This window comes from Melanostigma gelatinosum, assembly GCF_949748355.1.
Source record: "Melanostigma gelatinosum genome assembly, chromosome: 16".
Lineage (NCBI taxonomy): Eukaryota > Metazoa > Chordata > Actinopteri > Perciformes > Zoarcidae > Melanostigma > Melanostigma gelatinosum.
In genome coordinates this window covers 22376922-22396332 of record NC_136649.1, presented here as the reverse complement: position 1 = coordinate 22396332, position 19411 = coordinate 22376922, and the positions used below count along the sequence as shown (strand labels likewise).

At 43.3% G+C, this 19411-nt stretch overlaps 1 protein-coding gene across 9 annotated transcripts in view; it reads left to right on the top strand.

The window, feature by feature from the left end:
* The first annotated feature begins 438 nt into the window (after positions 1-438).
* syne2b (spectrin repeat containing, nuclear envelope 2b) overlaps positions 439-19411 on the top strand; it is an 80527-nt gene continuing 61554 nt past the window's right edge. For 8 of the 9 annotated variants that reach the window (XM_079286862.1, XM_079286860.1, XM_079286855.1 and 5 more), the window contains exon 1: positions 439-2861. In XM_079286862.1, the coding sequence (XP_079142988.1) occupies positions 549-2861 (2313 nt within the window). In that variant the 5' untranslated portion in view covers positions 439-548. Of the gene's footprint in view, positions 2862-16275; positions 18855-19411 lie in introns of those variants that run through there. The other variant, XM_079286856.1, reaches the window with a different exon arrangement.

Genomic DNA, 19411 nt, shown 5'->3' with positions numbered 1-19411 from the left:
CCAGTGATTTGTCAGACTACATGGCAAAGTTATCGGATAACACAGTTGAGTGTCAGAATAGATATCTTGTCCTCGATCTGCCTGAGATTGGTGCAACAAAGACATGTGAGATAAAGCCAGATCAGCAAGAGGCAGAAGGTGTGGCTATAAGTGACTCCACTCAACCTAACTCTGCTGCTTTTGCAGTGGCGCTGCCTCATAAGGCAGAGACAGAATTTTCAGAAATAAGCTCACCCAAGCAAGAGATAAGAAAACCAAGTGAAACTGTGAGTCAGTTGAGGCTCACTCAGGAAAGACCCAAGGAGAAAAAGGATTATGATGTTCAGGGAGAGCATTATAAAGTGTCTACACATGACGTGTATGATGCACCTAAGAGTCTGGATGAAAATTCTGTTAAGAAAATCCATTTGGAGCCTGACGTGTGCATTATACAGCTAGATAGACAGACCAGTCCAGACGAGGGTGAAAACACATCCTTCACAAGAGCAAACACAATTAATCCACTTCAAACAAGTATCCAGAGTGAAAGAGTACCAGAAAACAAAGATATGACCACTGCTGATGTGAAGTCAGAGAAGGCTGCAGTTAAGATGACTACAATAAAAGTGCTAGAAAGCCATGCTGAATGTCAAGACAATGTTACTGAAAGGGACTCTGCTCAAACAGCTCCTGCTTGTGAAGCATTGCCCTCAGATGAAGCAGGGACAGACTCCATAGAAATTAGCATATCTGAGCAAGATATGGTGAAACCAAGCCAAACCGAGACTCAAAGAGGGCTCTTTAAAACCACAAAGGAAAGACCCAAACCTGTCAAGGAACATGGTGTCAGTGAACAGTATTCTACACTCTTGACACATGGCATGGACAATGAACCCAGGAGCTTTGAAGAAAAATCTGTGAGGATGGAGAAACTCCCCACGGGTACTGAAGTGTGTATCCTACAACTAAATATACCGACCAGTCCAGAGAAGGATGAAAAGACATCTGTCACAAGAGCAAAAGAGCTAAGAATAGATATTGTTCAAACAAGTATCCAGAGCGAAATATTGCCAGAAAACAAAGATATCACGACTACTGATGTTAAGCCAGAAAAAGCTGCTGTTGAAATGATTAAGCTGAAGGTACAACAAAGTAGAACTGAACATCAAGACAATGTGACTCAAAGGGGCTCTGCTCAACTCAAACCGTCTGGTTCGGAAACATTGCAACCACATGAGACAGAATTGATAGAGATAAGATTATATGAGCAAGAAACGGTTAAAGCAAGCCATACCGACACTAAGAAGGAAATCATGAAAACTACACAGGATAGAGCTACAGAGTTCAAGGAACATGGGGTCCAAGAAGAGCATCCCAAAGTGTCAACACGTGTTATGCACGATGTACCCCAAAGTCTACATGAAAAGTATTTGAGGATGGAGAAAATCCACATGGGCCCTGAAGTGCGCATACTACAACTAGATTTACCGACCAGCTTGGAGAAGGATGCAAACACATCAGTCACAAGAGCGAAAGAGCCAAGGATAGATATTGTTCAAACCGGTATCCAACGTGAAAGAACCCCAGAAAACAAAGATAATACTAAATCAGAGAAGATGACACAAGTAGAAATGCAACAAATCACCACTGAAAGGCAAGATAATGTAGTTGATTTTGCAGAAGTGAAGCCAAATGAAACAGAGATAACATCCGCAGGAGTAAGGTTATCACAGCAAAACCCTGTAAAACCAAGCGAAACAGTGATTAAACTAGAGCTTGTGAAAACCACAAAAGAAAGACAGACAAAGGTCAAGGATCACAATGTGCAAGAAGTGCATGCTAAAGTGTCAAAAAAACACTTGCATGATGCACCCCAGAGCCCGGAGGAAAAGTCTGTTAAGATGTCTCAAGAGTTGGTCACAGCAACAACTGAAATAACTGTTGTGGAAAAAGGAGAACTTTCGCCGACAAAGACTAAGGGTCTTAAACTTTCTCCAGATCTTGCTACCAAGGAGCTGGCAAAGACCAAGGAAGAGCCTGACAGTCAGAAGCCATCTTCAACTCCACAGGTGGTCACATCACCAACTGAAATTACTGTTGTGGTAGAAGGTGAACTTTCACCAATTGAGAGAAAGTCTAAGGATCTGCAACTTTCCCCAGATATGGCGACCACAGAGCTGACAAAGACCAAGGAAGAGCCTCACAGTCAGAAGCCGTCTTCAACTCAAGAGGTGCTGACAGCAACAACTGACACTGCTATTGTGGAAAAAGGAGAATTTTTACCTACCAAAGGAAAGTCAAAGGGTCTTAAACTTTCTCCAGAAGTTGCTTCCACAGAGCTGATAATTACCAAAGAAGAGCCTGACAGTCAGAGGCCATATTCAGCGCCAGAGGTGGTCACAGCAACAACTGAAATTACTGTTGTGGAAAAAGGTGAACTTTCCCCAACCAAAATTAAGTCCAAGGACCTCAAAATCTCTCCAGAACTTGCTACCATGGATATGATAAAAATCAAGGAAGAGCCTGACAGTCAAAGGCCATCCTCAACTTCAGAGGTGGTCACAGAGACGACAGAAGTTACTGTTGTGGAAAAAGGAAAGCTGTCACCAAGCAAAAAGATGACAACGGATCTGAAACTTTCCTCTGAATTTCCTACCAAAGAGCTGATTGATGTCAAGAAAGAAACTGACAGTCAGAAGTCTTCAGTAGATTCCAGAGAGTCAACTGAATGTCCAGTTTTGGAGGAATTTACCATACCAGCCAGAAGGAAGTCAAGGTGTCTTGATGTTTCCACAGCTGAAGAGCATGTCTCTGCTCCTGGTGGAAGTATTAATGTGGAGGCAAAGGAAGAATACAACAGTGTGAATGTTTCAACTGGACAGGTAAGCACAGGAGCAACTAAAACTGATGTTGTGAAAGACACTAACCTTTCCCTAACCAAAAGAAAATCAAAGAGTGCAAAGGATTCTTTAGAACTTTCTAGCAAGGAGCTGACAAAGACCAAGCAAAAGCCTCACAGTCATCAGCTAATTTTAAGTCCCGAAGTGGTCGCATTACCAACTGAAATTAGTGTAGTGGAAAAATATGTTTTTTCACCAACCGAAGGAAAGTTAAAGGGTCTTAAACTTTCTCCAGAACTTACTGCCACACAGTTGACAAAAAACAAAGAAGAGCCTGACAGTCAAAGGCCATCCTCAACTCCAGAGGTGGTCACAGCAACAGCTGAAATTGCTGTTGTTGAAAAAGGAAATCTTTCGCCGACCAAAAGAATATCAAAGGCTCTGAAAGGTTTTGGGGAATTTGCTGCCACAAAACTTATGGATGCCAAGAAAGAACCTAATAGTCAGATGGATTCAGTTGACTCCAGAGAGCAAACTAAAACTGCAGTTTTAGACGAATTACCAGCCAGTAAGAAGACCAGGTGCCTTGATGTTTCCACAGCTGTAGAGCCAGTCTCTGCTCTTGGTGGAAGTATTGAAGTAGAGTCTAAGGAGGCTGAGAAAGAATATTACAGTGGGAGGGCTTCAAGTGGACAGGTAGGAACAGGAGCAATTAAAACTGATGTTCTAAAAGACACTAACCTTCCCATAACCAAAACTAAATCAAAGAGTCCGAAGGTTTCTTTACAACTTTCTAGTAAGGAGCTGACAAAGACCATGGATGAGCTTTACAGTAAGAAGCCTTCTTCAACTCCTGAGGTGGTCACAGTACCAACTGAAGTAACAATTTTGGAAAAAGAAGGGCTTTCACCTACCAAAGGTAAGTCAAAGGGTCTTAAACATTCCCCAGAACATGCTACCACAGAGCTGACAAATGCCAAAGAAAAACCTGAGAGTCAAAAGCCATCTTCAATTCCAGAGGTCAGAGCAACAACTGAAACTACTCTTGTGGAAGGAGATACACTTCCACCAACCAAAATGAAGCCTAAGAATCTTGAACATTCCCCAGAACATGGTATCACAGAGCTGACTTTGACAAAGGGAGAGCCTGACAGTCAGAAGCCATCTTCAACTCTACAGGTGGTCACAGCAACAACGGAAACTACTGTTTTAGAAGAAGACAAAATTACACGAACCAAAAGAAATGCCAAGGGTCTGAACCTTTCCCCAGATCGTTCTACCACAAAGCTGACTCAGACCAAAGAAGGGGCTCACAGTCGGAAGCCATTTTCACCTTCAGTGATGGTCACAGCAACAACTGAACCTACTCATGTGACAGAGGATAAACTTACAGCAACCAAAAGAAAGTCAAAGGGTCTAAAACTTCCCCCTGATCTTGCTACCATGAAGCTGACTCAGACCAAAGAACAGCCTCACAGTCTAAAGCCATTTTCAACTCCAAAGGTGGTCACGTCAACAACTGAAACTACTCTTGTGGAAGAAGATAAACTTACACCAACCAAAGGAAAGGCCACGGGTCTGAAACTTTCGCCAGATCTTTCTACCACAGAGTTCACAGCAATTGCTAAAATTACTATTTTGGAAAAAGCAGAGGTTTCACCTACCAAAGGAAAGTCAGAGGGTCTAAAAGTTTGCCCAGAACTCGCTACCACAAAGCTGAAAAAGACCACGGATGAGCCTCACATTCAAAAGCCATCTTCCACTCCAGAGGTGCTCACAGCACCATCCGAAATTACTGTTGTGGAAAAAGAACCTTCACAAAATGAACCTTCACAAACCAAAATAAAGTCAAAGGATTTGCAACTTTCCCCTGAATTTGCTACCACAGAGCTGACTCAGACCAAAGAAGAGCCTCACAGTCGGAAGCCATTTTCAACTCCAAAGGTGGTCACAGCAACAACTGAAACTATTCTTGTGGCAGAAGATAAACTTACAGCAACCAAAATAAAGTCAAAGGGTCTGAAACTTTCTCCTGATCTTGCTACCACAGAGCTGACTCAGACCAAGGAAGAGCCTCGCAGTCAGCAGCCATCTTCAACTTCACTGTTGGTGGTCACAGCAACAACTGAACCTACTCAGGTGGAAGAAGATAAACTTACACAAACCAAAAGAAAGGCCAGGGGTCTGAAAATGTCCCCAGATCTTTCTACCACAGAGTTGACTCAGACCATAGACGAACTTGAAAGTAAGAAGCATTCTCCAACTCCAGAGATTGTCGCTATAACAACTGAAGTAACAATTTTGGAAAAAGAAAGGCTTTCACCTACTAAAGGAAAGTCAAAGGTTCTTGAACCCTCCCCAGAACATCCTACCACAGAACTGACCAAGACCAAAGAAAAACCTGAGAGTCAGACGCCATCTTCAATTCCAGAGATGGTCACAGAAACTGCTAAAATTACTATTTTGGAGAAAGGAGAGCTTTCACCTACCAAAGGAAAGTCAGAAGATGTAAAAGTTTCCAGAGAACTTGCTAGCACCAACCTGAAAAAGACCACGGATGAGCCTCACATTCAAAAGCTGTCTTCAACTCCAGCGTTGCTCACAGCATCAACCAAAATTACTGTTTTGGAAAAAGATGAACCTTCACAAACCAAAAGAAAGTCAAATGATCTGCAACTTTCCCCTGACCTTGCTACCACAGTGCTGACAAAGGCCAAGGAAGAGCCTGACAGTCAGAAGCCATTTTCAACTCCAAAGATGGTCACGTCAACAACTGAAGCTACTCTTATGGAAGACGATAAACTTACACCAACCAAAGGAAAGGACACGGGTCTGAAACTTCCCCCAGATCTTTCTACCACAGAGTTGACTCAGACCATAGGAACACTTGAAAGTAAGAAGCCTTCTTCAACTCCAGAGTTGGTCACAGCAACAACTGAAGTCACAATTTTGGAAAAGGAAGGGCTTTCACCTACCAAAGGAAAGTCAGAGGGTCTAAAAGTTTGCCCAGAAATCTCTACCACAAAGCTGAAAAATACCACGGATGAGCCTCACATTCAAAAGCCATCTTCCACTCCAGAGGTGCACACAGCACCAACCGAAATTACTGTTGTGGAAAAAGGTGAACCTTCACAAACCAAAAGAAAGTCCAAGAGTCTGCAACTTTCCACTGAACTTGCTACCACAGAGGTGACTCAGACCATAGACAAACTTGAAACTAAGAAGCATTCTCCGACTCCAGAGATTGTCGCTGTAACAATTTTGGAAAAGGAAGGGCTTTCACCTACCAAAGGAAAGTCAAAGGGTCTTGAACATTCCCCAGAACATGCTACCACAGAGCTGACAAATATCAAAGAAAAAGCTGAAAGTCAGAAGCCATCTTCAATTTCAGAGGGGGTCACAGCAACAACTGAAACTATTCTTGTGGCAGAAGATAAACTTACAGCAACCAAAAGAAAGTCAAAGGGTCTGAAACTTTCCCCTGATCTTGCTACCACAGAGCTGACCAAGACCACAGACAAACTTGAAAGTAAGAAGCATTCTCCGACTCTAGAGATTGTCGCTGTAACAATTTTGGAAAAAGAAGGGCTTTCACCTACCAAAGGAAAGTCAGAGGGTCTAAAAGTTTGCCCAGAACTCGCTACCACAAAGCTGAAAAAGACCACGGATGAGCCTCACATTCAAAAGCCATCTTCCACTCCAGAGGTGCACACAGCACCAACCGAAATTACTGTTGTGGAAAAAGGTGAACCTTCACAAACCAAAAGAAAGTCCAAGAGTCTGCAACTTTCCCCTGAACTTGCTACCACAGAGCTGACTCAGACCAAAGAAGAGCCTCACAGTCGGAAGCCATTTTCAACTCCAAAGGTGGTCACAGCAACAACTGAAACTATTCTTGTGGCAGAAGATAAACTTACAGCAACCAAAGGAAAGGCCACTGGTCTGAAACTGCCCCCAGATCTTTCTACCACAGAGTTGACTCAGACCATAGGAACACTTGAAAGTAAGAAGCCTTCTTCAACTCCAGAGTTGGTCACAGCAACAACTGAAGTCACAATTTTGGAAAAGGAAGGGCTTTCACCTACCAAAGGAAAGTCAGAGGGTCTAAAAGTTTGCCCAGAAATCTCTACCACAAAGCTGAAAAATACCACGGATGAGCCTCACATTCAAAAGCCATCTTCCACTCCAGAGGTGCACACAGCACCAACCGAAATTACTGTTGTGGAAAAAGGTGAACCTTCACAAACCAAAAGAAAATCCAAGAGTCTGCAACTTTCCACTGAACTTGCTACCACAGAGGTGACTCAGACCATAGACAAACTTGAAACTAAGAAGCATTCTCCGACTCCAGAGATTGTCGCTGTAACAATTTTGGAAAAGGAAGGGCTTTCACCTACCAAAGGTAAGTCAAAGGGTCTTGAACATTCCCCAGAACATGCTACCACAGAGCTGACAAATATCAAAGAAAAAGCTGAAAGTCAGAAGCCATCTTCAATTTCAGAGGGGGTCACAGCAACAACTGAAACTATTCTTGTGGCAGAAGATAAACTTACAGCAACCAAAAGAAAGTCAAAGGGTCTGAAACTTTCCCCTGATCTTGCTACCACAGAGCTGACCAAGACCACAGACAAACTTGAAAGTAAGAAGCATTCTCCGACTCTAGAGATTGTCGCTGTAACAATTTTGGAAAAAGAAGGGCTTTCACCTACCAAAGGAAAGTCAGAGGGTCTGCAACTTTCCCCTGAACTTGCTACCACAGAGCTGACTCAGACCAAAGAAGAGCCTCACAGTCGGAAGCCATTTTCAACTCCAAAGGTGGTCACAGCAACAACTGAAACTCTTCTTGTGGCAGAAGATAAACTTACAGCAACCAAAAGAAAGTCAAAGGGTCTGAAACTTCCCCCAGATCTTTCTACCACAGAGTTGACTCAGACCATAGAAACACTTGAAAGTAAGAAGCCTTCTTCAACTCCAGAGTTGGTCACAGCAACAACTGAAGTCACAATTTTGGAAAAGGAAGGGCTTTCACCTACCAAAGGAAAGTCAGAGGGTCTAAAAGTTTGCCCAGAACTCGCTACCACAAAGCTGAAAAATACCACGGATGAGCCTCACATTCAAAAGCCATCTTCCACTCCAGAGGTGCTCACAGCACCAACCGAAATTACTGTTGTGGAAAAGGGTGAACCTTCACAAACCAAAAGAAAGTCCAAGAGTCTGAAACTTTCCCCTGAACTTGCTACCACAGAGGTGACTCAGACCATAGACAAACTTGAAACTAAGAAGCATTCTCCGACTCCAGAGATTGTCGCTGTAACAATTTTGGAAAAGGAAGGGCTTTCACCTACCAAAGGAAAGTCAAAGGGTCTTGAACATTCCCCAGAACATGCTACCACAGAGCTGACAAATATCAAAGAAAAAGCTGAAAGTCAGAAGCCATCTTCAATTTCAGAGGGGGTCACAGCAACAACTGAAACTATTCTTGTGGCAGAAGATAAACTTACAGCAACCAAAAGAAAGTCAAAGGGTCTGAAACTTTCCCCTGATCTTGCTACCACAGAGCTGACCAAGACCACAGACAAACTTGAAAGTAAGAAGCATTCTCCGACTCCAGAGATTGTCGCTGTAACAATTTTGGAAAAGGAAGGGCTTTCACCTACCAAAGGAAAGTCAGAGGGTCTAACAGTTTGCCCAGAACTCGCTGCCACAAAGCTGAAAAAGACCACGGATGAGCCTCACATTCAAAAGCCATCTTCCACTCCAGAGGTGCTCACAGCACCAACCGAAATTACTGTTGTGGAAAAGGGTGAACCTTCACAAACCAAAAGAAAGTCCAAGAGTCTGCAACTTTCCCCTGAACTTGCTGCCACAGAGGTGACTCAGACCATAGACAAACTTGAAACTAAGAAGCATTCTCCGACTCCAGAGATTGTCGCTGTAACAATTTTGGAAAAGGAAGGGCTTTCACCTACCAAAGGAAAGTCAAAGGGTCTTGAACATTCCACACAACATTCTACCACAGAGCTAACAAAGACCAAAGAAAAACCTGAAAGTCAGAAGCCATCTTCAATTTCCGAGATGGTCACAGCAATTGCTAAAATTACTATTTTGGAAAAAGCAGAGGTTTCACCTACCAAAGGAAAGTCAGAGGGTCTAAAAGTTTGCCCAGAACTCGCTACCACAAAGCTGAAAAAGACCACGGATGAGCCTCACATTCAAAAGCCATTTTCAACTCCAAAGGTGGTCACAGCAACAACTGAAACTATTCTTGTGGCAGAAGATAAACTTACAGCAACCAAAAGAAAGTCAAAGGGTCTGAAACTTCCCCCAGATCTTTCTACCACAGAGTTGACTCAGACCATAGAAACACTTGAAAGTAAGAAGCCTTCTTCAACTCCAGAGTTGGTCACAGCAACAACTGAAGTCACAATTTTGGAAAAGGAAGGGCTTTCACCTACCAAAGGAAAGTCAGAGGGTCTAAAAGTTTGCCCAGAAATCTCTACGACAAAGCTGAAAAATACCACGGATGAGCCTCACATTCAAAAGCCATCTTCCACTCCAGAGGTGCACACAGCACCAACCGAAATTACTGTTGTGGAAAAAGGTGAACCTTCACAAACCAAAAGAAAGTCCAAGAGTCTGCAACTTTCCGCTGAACTTGCTACCACAGAGGTGACTCAGACCATAGACAAACTTGAAACTAAGAAGCATTCTCCGACTCCAGAGATTGTCGCTGTAACAATTTTGGAAAAGGAAGGGCTTTCACCTACCAAAGGAAAGTCAAAGGGTCTTGAACATTCCCCAGAACATGCTACCACAGAGCTGACAAATATCAAAGAAAAACCTGAAAGTCAGAAGCCATCTTCAATTTCAGAGGGGGTCACAGCAACAACTGAAACTATTCTTGTGGCAGAAGATAAATTTACAGCAACCAAAAGAAAGTCAAAGGGTCTGAAACTTTCCCCTGATCTTGCTACCACAGAGCTGACCAAGACCACAGACAAACTTGAAAGTAAGAAGCATTCTCCGACTCTAGAGATTGTCGCTGTAACAATTTTGGAAAAAGAAGGGCTTTCACCTACCAAAGGAAAGTCAGAGGGTCTAAAAGTTTGCCCAGAACTCGCTACCACAAAGCTGAAAAAGACCACGGATGAGCCTCACATTCAAAAGCCATCTTCCACTCCAGAGGTGCACACAGCACCAACCGAAATTACTGTTGTGGAAAAAGGTGAACCTTCACAAACCAAAAGAAAGTCCAAGAGTCTGCAACTTTCCCCTGAACTTGCTACCACAGAGCTGACTCAGACCAAAGAAGAGCCTCACAGTCGGAAGCCATTTTCAACTCCAAAGGTGGTCACAGCAACAACTGAAACTATTCTTGTGGCAGAAGATAAACTTACAGCAACCAAAGGAAAGGCCACTGGTCTGAAACTTCCCCCAGATCTTTCTACCACAGAGTTGACTCAGACCATAGAAACACTTGAAAGTAAGAAGCCTTCTTCAACTCCAGAGTTGGTCACAGCAACAACTGAAGTCACAATTTTGGAAAAGGAAGGGCTTTCACCTACCAAAGGAAAGTCAGAGGGTCTAAAAGTTTGCCCAGAACTCGCTGCCACAAAGCTGAAAAAGACCACGGATGAGCCTCACATTCAAAAGCCATCTTCCACTCCAGAGGTGCTCACAGCACTAACCGAAATTACTGTTGTGGAAAAAGGTGAACCTTCACAAACCAAAAGAAAGTCCAAGAGTCTGCAACTTTCCCCTGAACTTGCTACCACAGAGCTGACTCAGACCAAAGAAGAGCCTCACAGTCGGAAGCCATTTTCAACTCCAAAGGTGGTCACAGCAACAACTGAAACTATTCTTGTGGCAGAAGATAAACTTACAGCAACCAAAAGAAAGTCAAAGGGTCTGAAACTTCCCCCAGATCTTTCTACCACAGAGTTGACTCAGACCATAGAAACACTTGAAAGTAAGAAGCCTTCTTCAACTCCAGAGTTGGTCACAGCAACAACTGAAGTCACAATTTTGGAAAAGGAAGGGCTTTCACCTACCAAAGGAAAGTCAGAGGGTCTAAAAGTTTGCCCAGAACTCGCTACCACAAAGCTGAAAAAGACCACGGATGAGCCTCACATTCAAAAGCCATCTTCCACTCCAGAGGTGCTCACAACACCATCCGAAATTACTGTTGTGGAAAAAGAACCTTCACAAAATGAAGCTTCACAAACCAAAATAAAGTCAAAGGATTTTCAACTTTCCCATGAACTTGCCACCACAGAGCTGACTCAGACCAAAGAAGAGCCTCACAGTCAGAAGCCATTTTCAACTCCAAAGGTGGTCACAGCAACAACTGAAACTATTCTTGTGGCAGAAGATAAACTTACAGCAACCAAAGGAAAGGCCACTGGTCTGAAACTTCCCCCAGATCTTTCTACCACAGAGTTGACTCAGACCATAGAAACACTTGAAAGTAAGAAGCCTTCTTCAACTCCAGAGTTGGTCACAGCAACAACTGAAGTCACAATTTTGGAAAAGGAAGGGCTTTCACCTACCAAAGGAAAGTCAGAGGGTCTAAAAGTTTTCCCAGAACTCGCTGCCACAAAGCTGAAAAAGACCACGGATGAGCCTCACATTCAAAAGCCATCTTCCACTCCAGAGGTGCTCACAGCACCATCCGAAATTACTGTTGTGGAAAAAGAACCTTCACAAAATAAACCTTCACAAACCAAAATAAAGTCAAAGGATTTTCAACTTTCCCATGAACTTGCCACCACAGAGCTGACTCAGACCAAAGAAGAGCCTCACAGTCGGAAGCCATTTTCAACTCCAAAGGTGGTCACAGCAACAACTGAAACTATTCTTGTGGCAGAAGATAAACTTACAGCAACCAAAGGAAAGGCCACTGGTCTGAAACTTCCCCCAGATCTTTCTACCACAGTGTTGACTCAGACCATAGAAACACTTGAAAGTAAGAAGCCTTCTTCAACTCCAGAGTTGGTCACAGCAACAACTGAAGTCACAATTTTGGAAAAGGAAGGGCTTTCACCTACCAAAGGAAAGTCAGAGGGTCTAAAAGTTTGCCCAGAACTTGCTGCCACAAAGCTGAAAAAGACCACGGATGAGCCTCACATTCAAAAGCCATCTTCCACTCCAGAGGTGCTCACAGCACCAACCGAAATTACTGTTGTGGAAAAACGTGAACCTTCACAAACCAAAAGAAAGTCCAAGAGTCTGCAACTTTCCCCTGAACTTGCTGCCACAGAGGTGACTCAGACCATAGACAAACTTGAAACTAAGAAGCATTCTCCGACTCCAGAGATTGTCACTGTAACAATTTTGGAAAAGGAAGGGCTTTCACCTACCAAAGGAAAGTCAAAGGGTCTTGAACATTCCACACAACATTCTACCACAGAGCTAACAAAGACCAAAGAAAAACCTGAAAGTCAGAAGCCATCTTCAATTTCCGAGATGGTCACAGCAATTGCTAAAATTACTATTTTGGAAAAAGCAGAGGTTTCACCTACCAAAGGAAAGTCAGAGGGTCTAAAAGTTTGCCCAGAACTCGCTTCCACAAAGCTGAAAAAGACCACGGATGAGCCTCACATTCAAAAGCCATCTTCCACTCCAGAGGTGCTCACAGCACCATCCGAAATTACTGTTGTGGAAAAAGAACCTTCACAAAATGAAGCTTCACAAACCAAAATAAAGTCAAAGGATTTGCAACTTTCCCATGAACTTGCTACCACAGAGCTGACTCAGACCAAAGAAGAGCCTCACAGTCGGAAGCCATTTTCAACTCCAAAGGTGGTCACAGCAACAACTGAAACTATTCTTGTGGCAGAAGATAAACTTACAGCAACCAAAGGAAAGGCCACTGGTCTGAAACTTCCCCCAGATCTTTCTACCACAGAGTTGACTCAGACCATAGAAACACTTGAAAGTAAGAAGCCTTCTTCAACTCCAGAGTTGGTCACAGCAACAACTGAAGTCACAATTTTGGAAAAGGAAGGGCTTTCACCTACCAAAGGAAAGTCAGAGGGTCTAAAAGTTTTCCCAGAACTTGCTGCCACAAAGCTGAAAAAGACCACGGATGAGCCTCACATTCAAAAGCCATCTTCCACTCCAGAGGTGCTCACAGCACCATCCGAAATTACTGTTGTGGAAAAAGAACCTTCACAAAATGAACCTTCACAAACCAAAATAAAGTCAAAGGATTTTCAACTTTCCCATGAACTTGCTACCACAGAGGTGACTCAGACCATAGACAAACTTGAAACTAAGAAGCATTCTCCGACTCTCGAGATTGTCGCTGTAACAACTGAAGTAACAATTTTGGAAAAAGAAGGGCTTTCACCTACTAAAGGAAAGTCAAAGGTTCTTGAACTTTCCCCAGAACATGCTACCACAGAGCTGACCAAGACCAAAGAAAAACCTGAGAGTCAGAAGCCGTCTTCAATTCCAGAGATGGTCACAGCAACTGCTAAAATTACTATTTTGGAGAAAGGAGAGCTTTCACCTACTGAAGGAAAGTCAAAGGTTCTTGAACTTTCCCCTGACCTTGCTACCACAGTGCTGACAAAGACCAAGGAAGAGCCTGACAGTCAGAAGCCATCTTCACCCCCAGTGGTGGTCACATCAACAACTGAACCTACGCATGTGGCAGAGGATAAACTTACAGCAACCAAAATAAAGTCAAAGGGTCTGGAACTTTCCCCAGATCTTTCTACCACAGAGTTGACTCAGACCATCGAAACACTTGAAAGTAAGAAGCCTTCTTCAACTCCAGAGTTGGTCACAGCAACAACTGAAGTCACCATTTTGGAAAAGGAAGGGATTTCACCTACCAAAGGAAAGTCAGAGGGTCTAAAAGTTTGCCCAGAACTCGCTGCCACAAAGCTGAAAAAGACCACGGATGAGCCTCACATTCAAAAGCCATCTTCCACTCCAGAGGTGCTCACAGCACTAACCGAAATTACTGTTGTGGAAAAAGGTGAACCTTCACAAACCAAAAGAAAGTCCAAGAGTCTGCAACTTTCCCCTGAACTTGCTACCACAGAGCTGACTCAGACCAAAGAAGAGCCTCACAGTCGGAAGCCATTTTCAACTCCAAAGGTGGTCACAGCAACAACTGAAACTATTCTTGTGGCAGAAGATAAACTTACAGCAACCAAAAGAAAGTCAAAGGGTCTGAAACTTCCCCCAGATCTTTCTACCACAGAGTTGACTCAGACCATAGAAACACTTGAAAGTAAGAAGCCTTCTTCAACTCCAGAGTTGGTCACAGCAACAACTGAAGTCACAATTTTGGAAAAGGAAGGGCTTTCACCTACCAAAGGAAAGTCAGAGGGTCTAAAAGTTTGCCCAGAACTCGCTACCACAAAGCTGAAAAAGACCACGGATGAGCCTCACATTCAAAAGCCATCTTCCACTCCAGAGGTGCTCACAACACCATCCGAAATTACTGTTGTGGAAAAAGAACCTTCACAAAATGAAGCTTCACAAACCAAAATAAAGTCAAAGGATTTTCAACTTTCCCATGAACTTGCCACCACAGAGCTGACTCAGACCAAAGAAGAGCCTCACAGTCAGAAGCCATTTTCAACTCCAAAGGTGGTCACAGCAACAACTGAAACTATTCTTGTGGCAGAAGATAAACTTACAGCAACCAAAGGAAAGGCCACTGGTCTGAAACTTCCCCCAGATCTTTCTACCACAGAGTTGACTCAGACCATAGAAACACTTGAAAGTAAGAAGCCTTCTTCAACTCCAGAGTTGGTCACAGCAACAACTGAAGTCACAATTTTGGAAAAGGAAGGGCTTTCACCTACCAAAGGAAAGTCAGAGGGTCTAAAAGTTTTCCCAGAACTCGCTGCCACAAAGCTGAAAAAGACCACGGATGAGCCTCACATTCAAAAGCCATCTTCCACTCCAGAGGTGCTCACAGCACCATCCGAAATTACTGTTGTGGAAAAAGAACCTTCACAAAATAAACCTTCACAAACCAAAATAAAGTCAAAGGATTTTCAACTTTCCCATGAACTTGCCACCACAGAGCTGACTCAGACCAAAGAAGAGCCTCACAGTCGGAAGCCATTTTCAACTCCAAAGGTGGTCACAGCAACAACTGAAACTATTCTTGTGGCAGAAGATAAACTTACAGCAACCAAAGGAAAGGCCACTGGTCTGAAACTTCCCCCAGATCTTTCTACCACAGTGTTGACTCAGACCATAGAAACACTTGAAAGTAAGAAGCCTTCTTCAACTCCAGAGTTGGTCACAGCAACAACTGAAGTCACAATTTTGGAAAAGGAAGGGCTTTCACCTACCAAAGGAAAGTCAGAGGGTCTAAAAGTTTGCCCAGAACTTGCTGCCACAAAGCTGAAAAAGACCACGGATGAGCCTCACATTCAAAAGCCATCTTCCACTCCAGAGGTGCTCACAGCACCAACCGAAATTACTGTTGTGGAAAAACGTGAACCTTCACAAACCAAAAGAAAGTCCAAGAGTCTGCAACTTTCCCCTGAACTTGCTGCCACAGAGGTGACTCAGACCATAGACAAACTTGAAACTAAGAAGCATTCTCCGACTCCAGAGATTGTCACTGTAACAATTTTGGAAAAGGAAGGGCTTTCACCTACCAAAGGAAAGTCAAAGGGTCTTGAACATTCCACACAACATTCTACCACAGAGCTAACAAAGACCAAAGAAAAACCTGAAAGTCAGAAGCCATCTTCAATTTCCGAGATGGTCACAGCAATTGCTAAAATTACTATTTTGGAAAAAGCAGAGGTTTCACCTACCAAAGGAAAGTCAGAGGGTCTAAAAGTTTGCCCAGAACTCGCTTCCACAAAGCTGAAAAAGACCACGGATGAGCCTCACATTCAAAAGCCATCTTCCACTCCAGAGGTGCTCACAGCACCATCCGAAATTACTGTTGTGGAAAAAGAACCTTCACAAAATGAAGCTTCACAAACCAAAATAAAGTCAAAGGATTTGCAACTTTCCCATGAACTTGCTACCACAGAGCTGACTCAGACCAAAGAAGAGCCTCACAGTCGGAAGCCATTTTCAACTCCAAAGGTGGTCACAGCAACAACTGAAACTATTCTTGTGGCAGAAGATAAACTTACAGCAACCAAAGGAAAGGCCACTGGTCTGAAACTTCCCCCAGATCTTTCTACCACAGAGTTGACTCAGACCATAGAAACACTTGAAAGTAAGAAGCCTTCTTCAACTCCAGAGTTGGTCACAGCAACAACTGAAGTCACAATTTTGGAAAAGGAAGGGCTTTCACCTACCAAAGGAAAGTCAGAGGGTCTAAAAGTTTTCCCAGAACTTGCTGCCACAAAGCTGAAAAAGACCACGGATGAGCCTCACATTCAAAAGCCATCTTCCACTCCAGAGGTGCTCACAGCACCATCCGAAATTACTGTTGTGGAAAAAGAACCTTCACAAAATGAACCTTCACAAACCAAAATAAAGTCAAAGGATTTTCAACTTTCCCATGAACTTGCTACCACAGAGGTGACTCAGACCATAGACAAACTTGAAACTAAGAAGCATTCTCCGACTCTCGAGATTGTCGCTGTAACAACTGAAGTAACAATTTTGGAAAAAGAAGGGCTTTCACCTACTAAAGGAAAGTCAAAGGTTCTTGAACTTTCCCCAGAACATGCTACCACAGAGCTGACCAAGACCAAAGAAAAACCTGAGAGTCAGAAGCCGTCTTCAATTCCAGAGATGGTCACAGCAACTGCTAAAATTACTATTTTGGAGAAAGGAGAGCTTTCACCTACTGAAGGAAAGTCAAAGGTTCTTGAACTTTCCCCTGACCTTGCTACCACAGTGCTGACAAAGACCAAGGAAGAGCCTGACAGTCAGAAGCCATCTTCACCCCCAGTGGTGGTCACATCAACAACTGAACCTACGCATGTGGCAGAGGATAAACTTACAGCAACCAAAATAAAGTCAAAGGGTCTGGAACTTTCCCCAGATCTTTCTACCACAGAGTTGACTCAGACCATCGAAACACTTGAAAGTAAGAAGCCTTCTTCAACTCCAGAGTTGGTCACAGCAACAACTGAAGTCACCATTTTGGAAAAGGAAGGGATTTCACCTACCAAAGGAAAGTCAGAGGGTCTAAAAGTTTGCCCAGAACTCGCTACCACAAAGCTGAAAAAGACCACGGATGAGCCTCACATTCAAAAGCCATCTTCCACTCCAGAGGTGCTCACAGCACCATCCGAAATTACTGTTGTGGAAAAAGGTGAACCTTCACAAACCACAAGAAAGTCCAAAGGTCTGCAACTTTCCCCTGATATTGCTCCCACAGAGGTGACTCAGACCAAGGAAGAGCCTGACAGTCAGAAGTCTTCACTGGATTCTGGGAGTTCAGAGATTGGCATGGCTCAAAGGACCATACCTATTATAAAAACTTTCTCACAACAGATGCAAGTACCACATCCCGAAATTCAGAAAATTGAGATTGTTAGTGAAAGACAAACTCCAGTTAAGGTTGACGATAAATCAAGTGTCCCTCAAAATGTGAAATCTGCTGAGGAGAGTCAAACTACTTTCAGTTCAGTATGTGAAATGTTTACTGTTCCGGTTGGTGGCATTCTGGACACATTTGTGCAACCATCAGAAAAATCTCCTCATTCTGAACCTTTGGAGTCTGTCCTTAGACCCATTACCACCATGGATAAACGTTCACATTCTGAGTTCCAGGACCCTAAAGCGCAATCTAAAGAGGCTTCAGAACAAGCCAAAACCATGTCTACAGAAAGGGACTTAAGTACAGTGCCTCAAACACAACCACCTCTCCCATCCCCAGAGGAAAAGTCTGTTTGGGATGAAGTGCTCAATATACAGCCAAATACACAGACCGCACAGGAGCATGAAATCACATCTGTTACAATAACAAAGGTATCAAGGATTGACATGGATCAAACAAGTATTCAGGGCAAAAAAGTGTCTGAAAACAAAGTTTTGACTTCAGGAGTTGCTCAGCCACAAAAAACTGCAGTAAAGATGACCACGGTAGTCGTGCGCACAGGACCTACAGAGGCCAAGGAACATGTGGTACAAGAAATGCATCCAAAAGTGTCAACACATGGTTTGCATGATCTACCCATGAGCCTGGGGGAAAAGTCTGTTAGGATAGAGAAAATCCAAATGGGGCCTGAAGTGTGCATCCCACCACTCGCCATACCAACCACTCTGGAGAAGGATGAAAACACATCAGTCACAAGAGCCAAAGAGCCAAGTATAGATACTGTTCAAACAAATATCCAGAGTGAAAGAGCTAAAAAAAATAAAGATAATACCTCACCTGATGTTAAGCCAGAGAAGGCTGCTTTTGAGAAAAGAGTAGATGGGCAAAAAATCACCATCGAAAGGCAAGACGAGGTGGCTCAGAGTGACTCCACTCAATCCACCTCGGTTGCAAGTGAAGTAAGCTTGTCTGATCGAGACACTGTTAAACCAAGCGAAACAGTGATTAAACAGGAGCTAATAAAAACCACACAAGAAAGACCCCAAAAGGTCAAGGATTGCAAAGAAGTGCATGCTGTAGTGTCCACAAAAGACGTGCATGATCCACCGCAGAGCCTGGGTGGAAAGTCTTTTAAAAAGGGAGACATCCACATTAGTGTACATGAATACAAAACTGTCATGATAGAAAAGGAACCAAGGATGGAATCAAGTATCCAGTATGAGACAGTTACAGTAAGCAAGAAGGTTACCACCACTGGCATTAAGCCTGTCGAGTCTCCAGTTAAGATGACCAGGGTAGAAGTGCCAGAAAGCTTTACCAAACCCCTGTCTGAATCCATGGTGGTCCCTAGCGCCCTAACGGAGAGACACACAACAGATGCAAAGGAAATTAAGAAGGAAGAAGAGAAGGAGGGAAAGAAGAGGACGACTCAGGAAGAGGAAATGGAAAAGATGGTGAATGTAGAAATACAAAATGTTCCACTCTCAATGGCCAAGACCACTGCTTCAGGTGAAGTGAGGCTGCAGAGAATGGATTTGCCACAGGTGAGACATGGTCATTCGCTCAATTATCTGCAGAATTAACAATAAAGTGAAATTATTCTTTGGACTATTCACCTTGAAGCTACTGTGTTTGTTTTGTTTTGTGGGCACTGAATTTTGGCAGAGTTTGTTGTTAATTCTAAATGACCTACCGTCCGAAAGAAACACTTGTGAAACTAATGAAACAGAACTAACTCACTACTGCATTGCATGTTGTGTTTAATACCGCATGCATCTCCACTGGTTAACCTAAAGTCAAAAGTTCCACTGTGTCGGAGAAATGGACAACTGCTTCTCCTCTTCATTTGACCTTTTTCCCCTTCAGGAAATGTCAGTTTAACAATGCAGCACACATTTGTAACTGCAATAGAAGATAATACATAGTCAAAGAAAAGAGAGAGAGAGAGAGAGAGAGAGAGATTCCAGTAAAATGGCTCTCTTGCATATACTTGTTTGTACTTGCTCAAACATTCTTGAGTATTTATGACTGATCAATGTACCTTCCAACGGTTTCAGTGCCTCAGGGTTGTAATATGAGCTTCCTCATGAATGTCATCACG